This window comes from Diplotaxodon limnothrissa, linkage group LG20 (genome assembly GCF_057381915.1).
Source record: "Diplotaxodon limnothrissa isolate DT_005_m linkage group LG20, D_limnothrissa_male_GT1.1, whole genome shotgun sequence".
Taxonomy (NCBI): domain Eukaryota; kingdom Metazoa; phylum Chordata; class Actinopteri; order Cichliformes; family Cichlidae; genus Diplotaxodon; species Diplotaxodon limnothrissa.
The window spans coordinates 31,226,698-31,244,064 of record NC_140615.1 but is presented as its reverse complement, the minus strand read 5'-3'; the positions used below and the strand labels follow the sequence as shown (position 1 = coordinate 31,244,064).

Sequence of the window (17,367 nt, the reverse complement as noted above, 5' to 3'; positions counted from 1 at the left end):
TTACCTAAGGTTATCTTTTTTTTTTTTTTCCAAAAATTCTCCAGATTTTTTTGCATTGCACTTCAATATTTAATAAAATTTCCACGTATATACTTGTTTTTAAGGAGTAGTGTTATAGTTGAGATTTTTTATGGGGAACCGACAGTTTACAGTATCACTGTTTTGCAACACACTGGGAAAACTAAAAAAGCTGGGCTTAACATTTGGACTGTTGGAGCTGTTTTGCACCTTTGATGAACAATTGTAAAGTTTAACAGTGTTTCTTTGTCAGAGTGTTTGTGGTTAAACATGTTCAGAGGTGTAAGTGCCTCTGAAAGTACAACTTAACTTCCCCATTTTTATTTAAACACGACTTCAGTTTATTTTGTTTTTCAATAATTTCAGTTTTTTTAAGAAATTATCCTGATTTTCTTGTATTGTTGTTGAATATACAGCCAAATATCTGCATACACTTGTTTTTTATTTATTTTATTTTAAGGATGTATTTATAGTTGACAAGTACACACTGTTGTTTCAACCTCACCGCTTTGCAACACAAAGGAAGGAAAAAGGGAAACTGGTCTTAACGTTTGTTTGTTATTCTAGTCTGTGCGTGTGTGTGTGTGTGTGTGCGTGTGCGTGTGTTAGTGTGTGTGGGTGTGGACACAAAGAAAGTGCAGCCACTGTTGGGCCTTCTTCACTTGAACGCTGGTGTTGTGGGTCCAGGTGAGATCAGTGGAAATGTGGGTTTCCAGAAAGGGGGAGACAGATTTCCCCCTGTTCAACATTTATAATCAAAGGGTTGGGGATCTGTCTGTGCCTCCTGAAGTCCATTATGAGTTCTTTTGATTTAAGGATGTTCAGCTTCAGGTTATTTTCTGAGCCTCAGCAGGAATCATTCTCTACCTCCACCCTGTATGCTGTCTAATCTCCATTAGAGAGGAGCCTATTCACGGTGGTGTCATCGGCATACTTGAAGATGATGTTCATTGGTTGGATTGATGCACAAATATGTGTGTACATGGAGTAAATTAGGGGGTTGAGAATACAGCCCTGCGGAGACTTGATGCTGAGTGACAGTTGGGCGAAGAGTTGGAGGCAGTCTGACTGACTGAGGTCTGTTTGTGAGGAAATCTTTGATTGAGGAGCATTTGGCAAGGGAACACGAAGGTGGATCAGTTTGGTGGTAAATTATGTTTAACCATTCTTTGTTCGAAGATGATGCAACAGCAATGTTATTTTTTTCATACTTGTTAAATATGAAACATAAAAGGAACAACACTGCGTGAGTGTTGATATCCCGAAGTCTCTGAATGTTCAGCAACACATCTTCATTTTACGTGCGGAGGTCAGAAAAGCGGACGAAGATGGATTCTGAAGCAAGTAAAACTCAAGATGATATTCTAGCTTTTACACAAAACTTCAACTCTGAGTCTTCTTCAGCTGATGATTTGTGGAGATATTAGGAAAAAACATGACATTTGCTGTTTGTAAAATTACTTTACTTTGCAAGTAAAGTAAGAATTTAGTGAATTCAACTAAACATTTATGACCGTTCACATGAAGTGAATAAAAGTGAATAAATTCAATTAAATTAAATGTACAAAAATGTATTATTCATAACATATTACAGGGTACATATTAACTATTGACTGTTCATCATTTCTACAGCACTGCACGATGGAAACTCTGGTCAAGTCAATACAGGAATTCCCACCTATAGAAGAATGGAAGGAGAAAACATCAGAGTTGAATGCAAATTTTCTTACTCTGGAACCAAGAAGTTCTTCTGTAAGGGAAAATGTGAAAAAAGAAATATCCTAATTGAAACAACAAAGAACGCAGCTAAAAATGACAGATACAGCATTCAGTATGTAGAAAAAAGTGTTCTGTCATCTGATATTCTGTATGTGAGCATCGGTCAGCTGAAAAAGTCGGACACAGGACCATACATGTGTTTGAGTAAAACCTGGCTTGGTGATCTGAGCCATGAGTTTTACATTCTTGTCACAGAAGGTGAGTTCCAGCAAAAATATTTTTTTATGTCATTGCTTTACATAAACTTAAGATTTAGTTTTTATAAGTTCCACTGATGACCACAAACTAAACCTTACATGCAAACACTGAATCTGCTTTAAGCATAATTTTTAAGATTTAATCTCATTGTTTCATTGTTCATGTTGTTTGTATACTTCAACTTTAACATTTCTGTCATCAGGCTCAACAACAAAAACAGAAACAGCAACAACAACAACATCAACAACAAAAACAACAAAAACAACAAAAGCAATACCAACAACAGAGACTTCAGTCTTCAGTTCAGAAAGTGCTGGAGTTTCATCAGTGTCCCCCGAAACCTCAAAACAGCCCCAGAGATCGCCTGCAAGTTCAGGTACATTATACATTTTATGTTTAATATGTAATATACTGATGTAGATATGATCTCGGTTATTCAGACCCTTTTCCATTAGTACCTGCACAGACTTGTTACGGTTCGGGTACCAGGCATTAAAACAGTACCTGCTCGGCCGGGTTTCCAAGAGATCCGAACTTGGCATCACTCGATGAGTTATGATAGCACCTTGTTCACAAAAATCAAAACCACCATTTTTGAAACCCGACATTGAGGGAAATGGCTACAAGAAATGATGCCGTGGTCCCCCGACTCTGGCGAAAAGCCACAGACCAAGCAGCAGGTGTGTCGACATCAGTGTTGCTTCATGTTGCATAATTACATCATGGCCTGCTCACGCCACGTTGCTATAACAATGACCTCGCACATTAGGCAGTACTTGACTGTCATGGAAAACCAGTCAATCTGAGTCAAATTTTGGCGAGACATTGCGAGTCAATCAGAGTAGATAATGAAAAAAATCATTAGACTCTCTGAGTAAAACAAATGTGTTCTTTTAAGCTGCTGCAGGTATGCTTCCTTATGTGGGTCTGTTTCTGGCCATTATGATCATCCTCTTCTCGGCAGCTTTGCTGATTTTCTGCAAGAACAAGAGGGCCAGTAAAGACAAAGGTACACACACACACACACACACACACACACACGCGCGCGCACACAGACAGAAAACCTGGTTTTGAAAGGTACCGAAAAACATAAAATGCATTATTTATCTACCTCGGAGATGTCCGTGTGTGGAAGAAAGAAAAACGTTTTTAAAAGCAGAAATGAATGAAAATAACAGAGTTTCTGGTTTAATTCTTCAAATGTGGCTTATTTTTTGTCCTGCATGTTTTTCAGGACCTTTGGAAAATGAAAATGGTGACATCACACAGGCGAGTTACAGGAATTCTGAGACACCTGAGCTTCATTACTGCTTGATTTGTATGAATAACCTGGGTTCTTCTTTCTCTACAGGTGAACCAGCTCTATGAAGAGATCAGAGAAATGGACACTTTGCCTCCCCTGGGTGTGTCCTCAGCTTACACGTACCCCAAATACTCCCAATCACATGGATTTGAAAACATAGACTTCCACAGCCTCAGCACCCCTCCTCAGAACACAGTAAGTAAAATTGTGGTCTGATTTTAAGCTTTGAGGTCAGAAATCTGGATCTTTAAATTAGGTAACAGTTTGAGTAAAAAAGTAATGAGGACCTCAGGTTATGGCTGAGCAAGTACAGCGTCAGCAGATTAGAAATACGTTTTGATGACGGGGCTACATAGGGCCTTGGAAAATTCACAAAAAAAATCTTCAAGTCAATTCTCAAATTAACAGGTCACCAGTGAAATGAAGCTAAAACAGGGCTCATGTGTTCTCAATTTTTGGTTTTAAGTAAGAAGTAAATGGTAAATGGCCTGCATTTGTACAGCGCTTTACTTAGTCCCTATGGACCCCTTTGCACTTTACACTACATTCAGTCATTCACCCACACACACACACACACACTGGTGATGGCAAGCTACACTGTAGCCACAGCTGCCCCTGGGGCGCACCGACAGAGGCGAGGCTGCCGGACACTGGCGCCACCGGAGAAGTAAGAAGTCTGACTGTTGCATTTAGGATCAGCTGTAGTTTCTGTAAACTTTGTTCACCATTTAATTTCTTTAATTGGGTCATTCGCTGCACTGAGTTTAGGAATGTCAATGGGAAAGAGATGTGCAGCTGATGAAACCTTCACTGATGAAATTATGTTCACTATTTGTTCAAAATGTATTTCGAGAGATGATTAATCAAATTTACGAAGATTTTGGAGGAAGTAGTTAGTGTTGCTGTGGATTTGTTTTGCATCAGTAAAGTAGCTAGCTTGTTTTGTACACTCCATTTTTGTATATGCAACAATGTCGAGAATAACTGAGGATGTTAGAAAGATTTGGGACACAAAATGTGGATTTTTACTGTTTATGCATATATTAAGGGCAGAGCAGGCTGTACCTGCTGTGGAGACTCAGGTCTTTTGGAGTGAAGGGCCCACTCCTGAAGACCTTCTATGACTCTGTGGTGGCCTCAGCCATCTTTTACGGTGTGGTCTGCTGGGGCGACAACATCTCTGTCAGGGACAGGAAGAGACTGAACAGGCTGATCCGGAGGGCCAGCTCTGTTCTAGGATGCCCTCTGGACCCAGAGGCATGAGTGACAGGAGAATGGTGGCTAAGCTGTCATCCCTGCTGGACAGCATCTCCCACCCCATGCAGGAGACTCTGGCAGCACTGAGCAGCTCCTTCAGTGGCAGGCTGCAGCACCCATGATGTGGGATGGAGAGATTTTGCAGGTCTTTCGTCCACTCTGCTGTCAGACTCCACAACAAAGACTTCCACTGATCAAACACACACAAACCCACACATGTGCAATAGCAATAACACTAAGTGCATTACTCTTTTTCTGGCATCGCTGTATTATACTGAATTGTATATAGCATTTGGATTCTATTTTATTCGATTGTATGTAGTATTTTATTTTATTTTATTTTATTCTATTCTATTGTGTACAGTATCTTATTGATATCTTATTCCAGTGTTGTTCTCTAATTTTTCTATGCAACTTTGCACTGTCCACTGCTGTAACAAAGAAAATTTCCCACGTGTGGGACTAATAAAGGTTATCTTATCTTATCTTATCTTATCTTATCTTAAATAAATCTATAAAAAATAATTTGTTTCAAATTGCTTTTAAGAAACTAAAGTTTGTTCTCACTTTTCTTTCAGGCTGAAGACAACTCAAGTACTCTTCATTACTCTGAAGTTGATTTTTCCCACATTCCTGCCACCAACAGCGCTCCATCTCGTAATGCAACTGATGCTATTTACTCCACACCTGTGGTATATACCAGCCCTTCCAGCCACACCAAAGATTCTTCATCTCCTCTGTACTCAGCAGTTTAAAAACGGTATTAATGCTGCCGATGGCACCTTCCCTCTCACAAAGATCAACAGGTGTTCGTAATTCATAGAAAATGAGGTTCTTTTCTGCTTATTTAAGTGAACTGAATGTTCAAACTATTAGCCTCGGATTAATTTATTTAATTACTTAGTAATATCTACTTTAACTTAACAGATAATTGCATGCATACTTCTTGGAAACTGGAGTATTTTCCATTAACAAATACAGGAAAACCCAACTGACATGGAACATCCATTGCTGTGTGAGAGCATGCAGTGGTCTCAGCTCAGTCAGCAGGTTGTTCTTGGAGAAACATCCATAAATGGAGTTAGCAAAACAGCTTCTTTCACATATAGAAATTTACCTCAAGTGATGTCTTTCTTGCCCAAACCCAACAAAACTGAGACTGAAAAGTGAATAATGGCATGAAAAGCTGCAGAAAACTCAAAAACATTGTGTCAGAAAACCCTAAAGACAAGTTCACTAGAGACAGTTTCTGTATACTTTCTGTTGGCAATGTAAACAAGCAAAAAAAACCAAAAAAAAAATGGGTGAATTGATTTAAAATATTCCTTTAATAAAGCTTTTGGGACTGCGCTCTTCTTGCCTCATTATCCAGTGTTTTCGATCATACTTGGCTCCCATAATCTCTATAATACATGGCGCAGTCTTATTGTTCAGGCCTGAAAGTGAAGCTGATTTGGAAGGTTCAACAAATCCAGCAAATCCAACCACATGTTAGACTTTAATGTGAAGATGCCTAAATCCACAGATGAAACAAAATGCAACCCACCATAAAAAAACAAATAAATGAGCAAAACACCAAATTGAATTATAGGCCCCCAGCTTTGCTCACAAACCTGCTTGTTTGTGTAATTTTGTACTGACACAGACACTGAAAGTACTGTGTTAATTGTTTTTATAATCTTAACAATATCACAGTTCTGTGGGTTATTGGATTTGCACAAGGATCTTTGTGTTCTTATTTTAATTTGCTTCACTGTGCTCAACCTGATTTTTAAATCTTAATTAAAATAAACATGAACATCAACAGTTTTAACTGTATGGTCTTGATTGCAGAATATTTTTATATATAAAGGTACATGGACTGGTTCTTATATAGCAATTTTTACTCTATTTGAACACTCAAAGTGCTTTATACAACACGCCTCGTTCACCCATTCACAGACATTCATTCTTTTTTCTACATCTAAATTGTTTCCATCCAACATTTACACACATTTATACTTATGCATGTTTCTGCTATTAATTCATAAATACAAACTGTCCTCTAGTGCAAATGTAGTAGTACAGGTCCTGTTGTGCCTGGTTATTTTCCCCTCTGCAGCTGTATTGTAACACATGGTGAAGTTTTTATTGCTATTGTAAACGTATTTATGGTATAGCGTCTGGTTCTGTGTGAAGTCAGATGGAAGAGGACTGTGCAGTGTTGTACTGCAAGACCTCCCTCTTCTATGTGGTGATAACCCAGCTATAAACCTTACCAGCATCTACAACGCTGGTATTTTTTCCCAGTGAGGAAGCACTACATCATAGTCGATGGATCAAAAAGGCACCACCTAGTGGCGATGTATGAGAACTCAGAAACGGTGGTGTCGTAAAACAAATTTTCACTTCCATCTTTATTCATGAATGGATGCAAACACACCTTTTCTGCATTCATAATTTTAACAAAAATGAATTGTCTGCACCACAAGTTTGACTGAATGAGACCAGCAAAGTTGGAAAATAGAATACGTGTTTGGTGCAGGTAATCTAATTTTTAAAATCAAAAAGAGGAGGGGGAAAAATCAAGCTTTCAAATTTGCGTAGAAAGAACAAGAGAAAAAAAAGGTTTGCCTTCAAATGTCAAACTACAAACTGCATCACAAAGCCACAGCACTGTCTAATAATAGTGCAGACAACAAGACAGCAAAATTTATTATAAACTGTGTTGTTTGCAATGACTTTTATACTGACTTTTTATATTGTTCACATAAGTTTGTGACTTTAATATCAGAGAATTTCATATATTTTTCCTTTTTCTTTGGAGTAATATTTTCACTTCATGCAAATTTTTAGATGACTGCTTATTCAAACTTCCTATTGGGAATTGTTTTAATGCAACGTTCCTTGTGAAATCCAATGAAAATATAGTTACATCAACATAAGAAGAATGTGACAACTCGAAGGCAAAAAAGCTGTTTTGATAAAAAGGCTACATTTAGTTTTGACTTTTATGAGATTGCATCATGATGTTTTCTATTTTGTTGTTATTTTAAGTAACGCTTCATCTGGTGAACAGAACAAAAGCTCACTGGCACTAAAATAGTTTCTCTGAAACCCAACGATTAATTTGTGAAGCAGGATTTCATCTCATCCAGGTTAGCCCTGGGTTCACTTTTCAGAAAAGCAAATTATTAATGAGAGCTAAGGACTAATCAAAACTCACTATTGCATTGCTACTTTTTTGTACTACAGCGTAATCAGCTGATTCTGTGCTATTTCCACCTAATCACGTTTATCTTCACAACCACATCACGCCTTCCTTTGTTAACTTATTTTTCTTTAGAATTTCTTCTTAATAGTTTAATAATTATTCACCATTTACTTTACTACTTTTGTTTTTGTCATTGCACTATTTTTATCTACATTTGACACACAAACTACCCTGTGTAGTGTCTTTAAATGTCCATCATATTTCCATGAGATGACACATAAGCCAAGGGACGTAACATTGTGCATTGGCTTCAATATACAGAAACAGAGATATTTTTGAATAGTACAAAATGCACACAAATGAAGGGTTTGTATTTTTCTGAAATATCACTGATGACATTTGTTTCCTATGGATATAATTATCATTATAGTTAAAACAGTAATAATAATAATAATAATGGATTGGATTTATATAGCGCTTTTCAAGGCACCCAAAGCGCTTTACAATTCCACTATTCATTCACTCTCACATTCTCTCACATTATCACAAGCTATGGTTGTAGCCACAGCTGTCCTGGGGCAGACTGACAGAAGCGAGGCTGCCATATCGCGCCATCGGCCCCTCTGGCCACCACCAGGAGGCGGTAGGGTAAAGTGTCTTGCCCAGGGACACAACGACCAGGACAGAGAGCCCGGGGATCGAACCGGCGACCTTCCGGTTACAGATGCGCTTCCCAACCCCCTGTACAGTACAGAGTACAGTACTCTGTACTGTACATATACAGTCAATTTCTAGTTTTCAGCACTCAGGTACATGTGTGATTTTGGATGAGGATAACAACGTGAGATCTTTTCAGGGTATAGAAAACATGAGATATAATATAAATAAATAAGTAGAAATGCAGAGCTGACGAATGGGTCTCATCATTAAGAGAAGTGAAAGGTTCCTGGTTTACAAGTGAAGAAGGAAGACAACAGCATTAAACCATCAGAACCTTAACATGAGAGCCTGTCACTTTTTGTTCTGCTTTATCGCTGTAATCTTGTAATTTTGTGCTTTCTGGGTGTTACTTGTCTTTGTGTCAAGAGTTTTGATTTTTTTATATAATTTGATCAGCTTCATGAAATGTGCTTTTTTCTGTTTACTGAGCAATCTACATGTCTATGTGACTTTTCACCTAATAACTTTGTGATGAACTTATTCAGCTACTAAATCACTTCCTGTTTTTAGAGAATAGATGTAGAGAAGATAAACCGCAGCTCTTTCCGAGAACATGCAGTTGTAGAAAAGGGCAAGAACCTGTTGATTCTGAGTGACGTTGTTATTTTTACACACACACACACACACACACAAACACACACACACACACACACACACACACACACACACACACACACACACACACACACAGAGAGACATAAGACCTATAAATAAACTACGCAGGCAGACGCAGAGTGCCGATCTCAGAAGTTGCTGCCCACGCCTGTAAAAACGACTGCAGTTTTTGTGTTTTCTAACTCAGGTGTCTTAGCTGAAGAATTACAGGGTGATCTAAAGAAATCCCCTGTCATTTAGTTTTCTTTTAATTAATCATTAAGTTTTGCATCGTTGATGAAACATTTTAATGGTAAACTGTTTTAATATATTTGTTATATAGTTTTAAATATATTGTTATTATATTCTGTTTCTTATGTATATTGTTATTTTCTGTGGTTCTCGTGCTCGTTTTTCTGCCTAGAAATGGTTAACTTGTTGTTGAATATCCAATGAAATATCCACCCCTGTACTTGGCTTTTCATTCCACTGAAATATACCTTAGAAACTAGTCTTAAAAACAAGGATTAAAATAGATTTAGAAAACATATTTAAATAAACTAAATGTTAATGTCATTTGCTCTGTTTGTCAAACCGGTTTCTGCTTGGAGCTGATGCAGCAACAATGTTACTTTTTTTAAAATGTGAATGATAATGAGAGAAATAGCACTGCATAGATGTTGACACACTGAAGTCTCTAAATATTAAGCAACACATCCTCATTTCACATACGAAGCTCTGCTGTAAAACACACATTACCTCCCATTGCTCTCATGCAGACACACAAAAATGACAAAGATGATATTTTCTTTGTTCACAGCTTCAATCATTTCAACATCAAACAACACTTCGCAACTTTTTCAACATCAGTCTCCACAACAACAATAACACAGAATTTGAACTTCCATGACTCAACCATGACAGAGAGTCATTCATCGGGCTCAGGTAGGTAGGTGTGATGTGAGCGTGGATCCATCCACGTGTTTATCAAAGCAACTTGTCCCTGTCCTCCTTCAAAGTAAAGTAAGAAATTGGGAGTTCAGCTGAACTAATTTGAACAAGTTACGACTTTTCACATAAAGTGAATTAATTGTACACAAAAATATTTCAACAACATATTTATTACAGGGTACATATTAACTATTGATTGTTCATCATTTCTACAGCACTGCACGGCGGAAACTTTGGTCAAGTCAATAGAGTAATTCCCACTTATAGAATAATGGAAGGAGAAAACAGAGTTAAATGCAAATTTTCTTACTCTGGAACCAACAAGTTCTTCTGTAAGGGAAAATGTGAAAAAACAAATATCCTAATTGCAACAACAGAGAACACAGCTAAAAATGGCAGATACAGCATTCAGTATGTAAAAAAATGTATTCTGTCATCTGATATTCTGTATGTGAGGATCGCACAACTGAAAAAGTCTGACACGGGACCATACATGGGTCATTTGAGACAGACTGCAGGCTATAATATCTGTACACAATAACCTCACTAATATTTGGTAGGATTGAGGTCAGGGTCATTTGAGAAGTGTAATGTTAGCTTGCTTTTTTCCAAAATTTGTTTTGAATTGTGTTGGGGATCACGGTCCTGAAGCTTCACCCCAGTTTAATTTAAGTTTAAACTGCAGAGCTGTTGATTTGGGTGAAGCTGAAATATTTGGATGTAGTCATTTGTCTTCATTATTCGATCCACTTTGTGCGATGTACAGTACCACAGCAAAACAGCCCCAGACCATGATGCTACTTGGCAAAGTGCTGACACATCCAAATAACTTTTACTTACATACAGTTATTTGAACTGATAATCTTGGAATCTGCAGTTGTTTAGAAATGGTTCCAAGAGATCTTCCCAGTTCGTCTAAATATACATTTCTCCTTCTTGGATGGTAAAAAATTAAAGTCAGTGTAAGTATATATTTGAGTCTGTATGTATACTTTTGATGTTGTGTAGAAAATCCAGAATAAATTCAAACTTGTTTACCCGGTTCTATTTTCTTTCTTTCCTGTATGAAGGCAGTAATTTCTTTTCTCAGATTTAACTGGATATTCTGTTCATGTCCAATGATTCCAAATAACTGCCCAAATTGCCCAATCTGCCCATCTAAGTACCCAGATATGTTTCAGTATGGCTGCCGAGTAAAAGGGCTTTCCCCTGGAGAAACCTCTGCAATTTGAATGTAAATACTGATCCATAAGAACTCTGTGGACTAAAAGTTCCTGCCACAAAGTTGTGCTATTGAGTAAATGAGGAAAATTCTCAAGCAGACGTGTCACAAAAGAAGGAAGTGTCCTTATTCTTACCTGCTGCACGCAGTTAAATCAGATTTTTTGTAGCAGAGGTTTCTAAGGGTAAGCCAACACATGTTGCTTAAAGGTCTGTTAAAAATAAAAGTAGTGTAATTTACACAGCTCCACAGTGTCGGCCTAATCTCTGGTTGGTATGGGCAGAAGTCAAGAGGCTGCTGCTGGTAGTGTTGCAGTTGTGGGAAGGTTGGCCTACTTGCTTAAGTCATGGTTTTAATGTCACAGCCTGTCTTAGTATTCGTCTTGACCACATGCATGCCTGTCTGCCTGCGGTGCACCGTCATCTCAAACTAGCAATAAGTTTTGCAATAAGGAGATTTATATCTTGAACAAACAAAGACTTTCATTAAAACTATATCAGGGGTAATTTTCTCTGTGCAGAACCCTTTGCTTCTAAGAAATGTTTGACTGAATTGAAATCCATTAGTGCTGAACAGTATAAATATCAGAATTTTATATCCTACAGCACAGTTAAGGAACTGTGTGTTGAGACTCACAGAAATCCAGCTGAGTACGGCTTTAGAATAACTTTGATTGTAGAGTAAAAACAGTTGCTAGGCAGTGTTTGCAGTTTGACGGGTTTGTGTTCATTGTTTGACCCGATGAAACTACAATACTGCCATCCAGTAAATTCATACATGTAATTTAATTAAACCCAAACAGCTTGTGTCAGTAGAAACTAAATAAAGCTAAGAAAACCAAAAGGATAAATAAATGGATTCTGTAGGACCACGTTTTTTTAAATGAAGAAGGGAAGAGTGTGTATCTGTGTGTGATGTGTTTGAAGGAGAAGTGTCATCATTTTAAAAAACCCAAAAAACACAAGTTCCTGTTTGTGAGTGAAAAAGGAAGAGAAGCAGCATGAACCCACCAAAGCCTCGATATGAAAGTCTGTCAAGCTTTACTCTGTTTCATCTTCCTCAGTGAGTAAATTAACCTCACATTTCTCTCATTTCTCTGTTCTCGTCATCGCTGGCCTTTATCTTTGTTTTTTAGGAGATCGTCTGTAAGTTTTGTTCCTCATAAACAGTTTTGTCTGCATACTGTTTCATCACTCACGCGTTTTTTTTTCAATGTGGTGTTTAAAGTTGAAAACATCCTCCTGAGATCCAGAAGAAAAAATGTTTTGATATTTCGATTTTAAAAAATGTAAGCATTGCAAATTTCTTTTCAGAATCATTATTTATCTATTTATTTATTATTTTCTGTCCCTTGAAGTGGAGATCAGGTCTTATTTGATCACACGATGATATGATCCTATGAATCCTATGAAGGGAAACATCTTTCCAAGGCAGCCTTGTTGAATTCTGTTTAATTTTTCTTCTTGTTATTTCTCTGGACTGCCCAATCTTGAAGAACCTGTCTCAACTCATTGAATTGGCTATAAATACGAACCGGTAGACTCAGATCCTAGTCTCTCTAAGGCCACAGATATGTTGAAGAATATTATTGTTCCAGAATGTTTTCATCTTTAATGCTAACTTCAGAAATAACCATCTCCCTCTTATTTGTGTACTGATTTTGTTTTCTAAAACCTGGTTGCCTGTTTTCTTTTTGGCGTAATGAGAGGACCACCTGTTCTGTAGTTGCAGGCAGCTTTGTTCTGTTTTCATATTTCATCCTGAAAATAAGTTCAAGCCAGTTGCAGCATTGTTAAAAATGAAATGATAAAGACAAGAAGCACACAGTTTAATGCACTTTTAGCATATATATTATGAATAATGTAAATTGGTCATTAAAATTAAAGTGGACTTAAACAGTATTTTTAAATCACTAAATGCTACAAGTATTTTACAGAACTTCAAAGTTTTTTGAATGACTCACCATTTAGACCTTATGAAGCCTTAAAAAATTCATGTTTTTTAAGTCAATGTGTCAACAATTTTTTCAAGCTAAAAAGGAACAGCACAACCTCATGGTGACAAACTGAAAACCTTACAACATGTGTTAAACAACAATTTCAAAAACCTCATCTGACAGACAAATACACAAAAAGCAAATAAAGAAGTCATCACAAACAAAACTAAGCCTGTAACTAAGCTTTCGAGCTTAGCCTGACGCTGATGTCTTTTTGCAGCTGTAAGGAAGAATTGGAAGACTTCTGTTCACAAATTCAAAAATAAAAGTAGAGATTTTAGGTAAAATTGAATTGAAACTAATTTGAGCTATTTTGTTTTAAATAATTACATCTTTTCAATTTAGTTTAAAATATTTATTCAGACTGCAGGTAACTGTTCATATTTTCTACAGACCTGCAGAATGGAAACACTGGACTTGCCAACGCTGAAACTCTCGTCTATGAAGGAGTGGAAGGAGGAAACATCACAGTCGAATGCAAATTTTATATCCTTGGAAGAAAGACATTGTTCTGCAAAGATGAATGTGAAAAAGGAAACGTTCTCATTGAAACACCTGATTACACAGCCCAGAGCGGCAGATACAGCATCAAATATGAAAAAAATTATTTCTCAAAGGATATCGTGCACGTGAGCATCACACAGCTGAAAAAGTCTAACTCAGGATGGTACAGATGCACACTGGACACAACTTTACAACCATGTGATTTCAAGATCTTTGTCAAAGAAGGTGAGTCTCTACTAAAAAATCTTCTTCATGTTTCTGAACCAACATTTACTTCTCAGTAGTAGCTTGTTTTCTATTTAAATAAACTCCATATGTTATTACTTGCATGCAGACAAACAAACAAGGAAAAAATCAGACAAAAGACTTGCTTGTTCACAGCTTCAATCATTTCAGCATCAAACACAACTTTCTTCAACATCAGTATTTCTCTTTTCAGGCTCTACAAAAACAGGAAAGAATTTGAACTTCCATGTCACAACCACAATGCAGTGGAACTAGTCTTAAAAACGAGGATTAAAATAGATTTACAAAATATATTTAAACAAACTAAATTTAAACATTGTTTTCTCAGCATTTTTAAAATATCTGTGATAATAAGAGATGCATGGATGTTGACACACTGAAGTCTCTGAATGTTAAGTATCACATCCTCATTTCACATGCAAAACACACATTAACCCCCATTACTCTCATGCAAAAAGTCTTCAAGCAGGAATCTTATAGTTTTGATTGCTTCCGTGTTTGCAGCTTTAATCACGTCACCATCAAACAACACTTCACGACCTTTTCCAATATCACTATTTCTATTTTCAGTCTCCATGACAACAACAAGAACAATACCTGACTCAAGTACGTCATGTGTGCATGTCTGTGTGAATGGAGTGTGCATCCATCCATATGTCTGTCAAAGAACCTCATCCATGTTCATGAACGAAACATCAACAGCTGTGTAAGCACCAGTCTGATTTATTACTGAAAATGCAGAAATGGTAAACGGCCTGTATTTGTATAGCGCTTTACTAGTCTCACACACTGGTGATGGCAGCTACATTGTAGCCACAGCCACCCTGGGGCGCACTGACAGAGGCGCGGCTGCTGCTCTGACCACCACCAGTAGGGTGAAGTGTCTTGCCCAAGGACACAACGACCGAGACTGTCCAAGCCGGGGCTCGAACCGCCAGCCTTCCGATTACAAGGCGAACTCCCAACTCTTGAGCCACGATCGCCCCACAGAAATACACAACTTTGTTAGAAGTAACAGAAAACGAAAGTATTGGCACTAAAACAGAATTATCAAAGTAAAAATACAATTTATTTCATAAACGGGGACATTATATTTTTTGGATTTTAACTTTAACGTCTGTTAACTGTAAAATGGACTTGCTTCTAATTTTCTAGGATTGTGGGATTAAATTACATTTCGTAACATTAAGCTGAAACTATAGAAGAAGAAAAGTTATGACATAGATGTAATGAAGTGAACAGCACAACAGTTAAATGAAATGTCAACAGCTTTGAGGGACTTTCTCAGAGCATCACTACATGTGGTCTTGATAAAAGATAAAAATAAATTCTATCTATAATTATACACGTTTCACTACAACAGTCACAGACAAAGGAAAAGCTCAAGTGAGTGAGTGTGGGTCTGAGTCCTGTCAGGGCTATATGCATCTACAGCTAGAAAATGTAATCTTCTTGTATTGTGGCAATTTCTATCATGTTGTTGGTGTTGAAACAGTGACTACACTTATTTTATTTTTGGCTGTATTTTCAAGCATGAACCCAAAAGCAGAAGAGAGTTTGAAGCATCATCCTGCTGATAGATAGCACCAGTTTCAAGCACAACTGCGTCTTATACACATGAAGTTTAGATACAGTTACTTATTTGGTTTCTTTGTTTTTTATGGTTTTGTTTTGTTTTTGATTTTGTTTTTTGCAAAAGCTGCCTTCAGAGGAATCATATTCTCTCACAAATCTTTAGAAGGTTTTCTTTGCAGATAAAACTAAACCATATAAGTGTCATTTTATTTCACTTCAACTCATATTGATACTGTATTTGCAAAAACATAAAATAAAATGTGGTCTTTTTTTTTTTTTAAATCTAGACTCTACTATAAAAAAATACTTTAGCTGTTTACATGGATTTACTCCTACTGAAATGCAGCACTTGATTACGCTCTGCCTCTCCTCATACATCTAGAGCAGCGGTCCCCAACCCCCGGGCCAAGGACCGGTACCGGTCGATTGGTACCGGGCCGTGAGAGTTGAGGCTCAGGTGTGAAATGTATGGTTTTCAGGGTTTTTATCGTTTTTCAGCGTTATTTTATTATAGTTTTTATTGTTAACTCGGTTTTCCTGGGTCTTTTTACGTGTGTTATGAATAAATCTTATTTTTTTCGGTAACGGCACTAGTTTTATTTTGTTGTATTTATCCGCGACACCTTAAAGGCCGGTCCGTGAAAATATTGTTGGGCATAAACCGGTCTGTGGCGCAAAAAAGGTTGGGGACCGCTGATCTAGATGATGAGGTGAGGATTCAGAACATTTATTCTGATTAGTGCTCAGTTCTAAACCATGAAAGCGTCAAGAAAGAGCTGTTTTTGTACACCGAAAATTCACCAAACTTGAACGATAGTATTTCAACATGAAAAATCGTTTGTGTCTACAAACATGTGTCTAACACGAAAAGTTCACGAGCTCCTGTAGGACTATGTTGTGGTTTATATTTTATAGATTATTTCCTGTAATGTATTTCTGTTTCCTAGCGGTAACCTGCACCGAACATGCTTCACCTAATTGAATTCATTCTATTCAATTTAGTTGCTTGACGGATGATCCATACACAGAACAATAATGTTTTTACTGAATTGTGCTCTTCCTTAAAAAGAGTAAAATGGTAAATGGCCTGTATTTATATAGCGCTTTACTAGTCCCTAAGGACCCCAAAGCGCTTTACATATCCAGTCATCCACCCATTCACACACACATTCACACACTGGTGATGGCAAGCTACATTGTAGCCACAGCCACCCTGGGGCGCACTGACAGAGGCGAGGCTGCCGGACACTGGCGCCACCGGGCCCTCTGACCACCACCAGTAGGCAACGGGTGAAGTGTCTTGCCCAAGGACACAACGACCGAGACTGTCCAAGCCGGGGCTCGAACCGGCAACCTTCCGATTACAAGGCGAACTCCCAACTCTTGAGCAAAATAAATCATACTTCATTAACAGAAGCTCTTAACCAGTAAACATGAGGCCTAGTCATCCATCCAAAAACACCAACGCAGCATCAAATGCACACACACACAAATGCTACAAAGGCCGAGGGCACCCCACCCCCGAAGGAGCCCGAGCGAGCCCCAGGCTCCAGGCCCTGACAAGAAGCCACCAAGGAGTGAGCCGGTGCGTACCTGGATGCCCATCCCCGAACACAAAGAACCACCAATGCACCGATGCCTGAGGGCGTCTGCCAATGGCAGGGGGAGTGGTGGGGGGAGATGTCCCCAGAGAGGTGGCGTCTGATACCCGACCTGACATATAGACACAAACATACAGGCACACACAGATACAGACATCTATTCCCACCCTCATGCTCTCATATGCAGTTACTCAGCACTCACCCAACATG

General features: G+C 38.0%; 1 protein-coding gene across 1 annotated transcript; it reads left to right on the top strand.

Moving 5' to 3' along the window:
- The first annotated feature begins 1,346 nt into the window (after positions 1 to 1,346).
- LOC146611202 (uncharacterized) lies at positions 1,347 to 5,310 on the top strand. The gene is made up of 7 exons (XM_085345590.1): positions 1,347 to 1,362; positions 1,651 to 1,995; positions 2,198 to 2,371; positions 2,894 to 3,004; positions 3,230 to 3,264; positions 3,347 to 3,493; positions 5,134 to 5,310. The coding sequence occupies exons 1-7, from the start codon at positions 1,347 to 1,349 to the stop codon at positions 5,308 to 5,310; spliced, it is 1,005 nt and encodes a 334-aa protein (XP_085201716.1).
- Positions 5,311 to 17,367: the final 12,057 nt, after the last annotated feature.

What these genes read in the sequence shown, in the direction of transcription:
- LOC146611202 (XM_085345590.1), top strand. An exon ending in TTACATTCTTGTCACAGAAG is followed by an intron (nt 1,996 to 2,197) that starts GTGAGTTCCAGC and finishes TTCTGTCATCAG; the next exon opens with GCTCAACAACAAAAACAGAA. An exon ending in GAGGGCCAGTAAAGACAAAG is followed by an intron (nt 3,005 to 3,229) that starts GTACACACACAC and finishes CATGTTTTTCAG; the next exon opens with GACCTTTGGAAAATGAAAAT.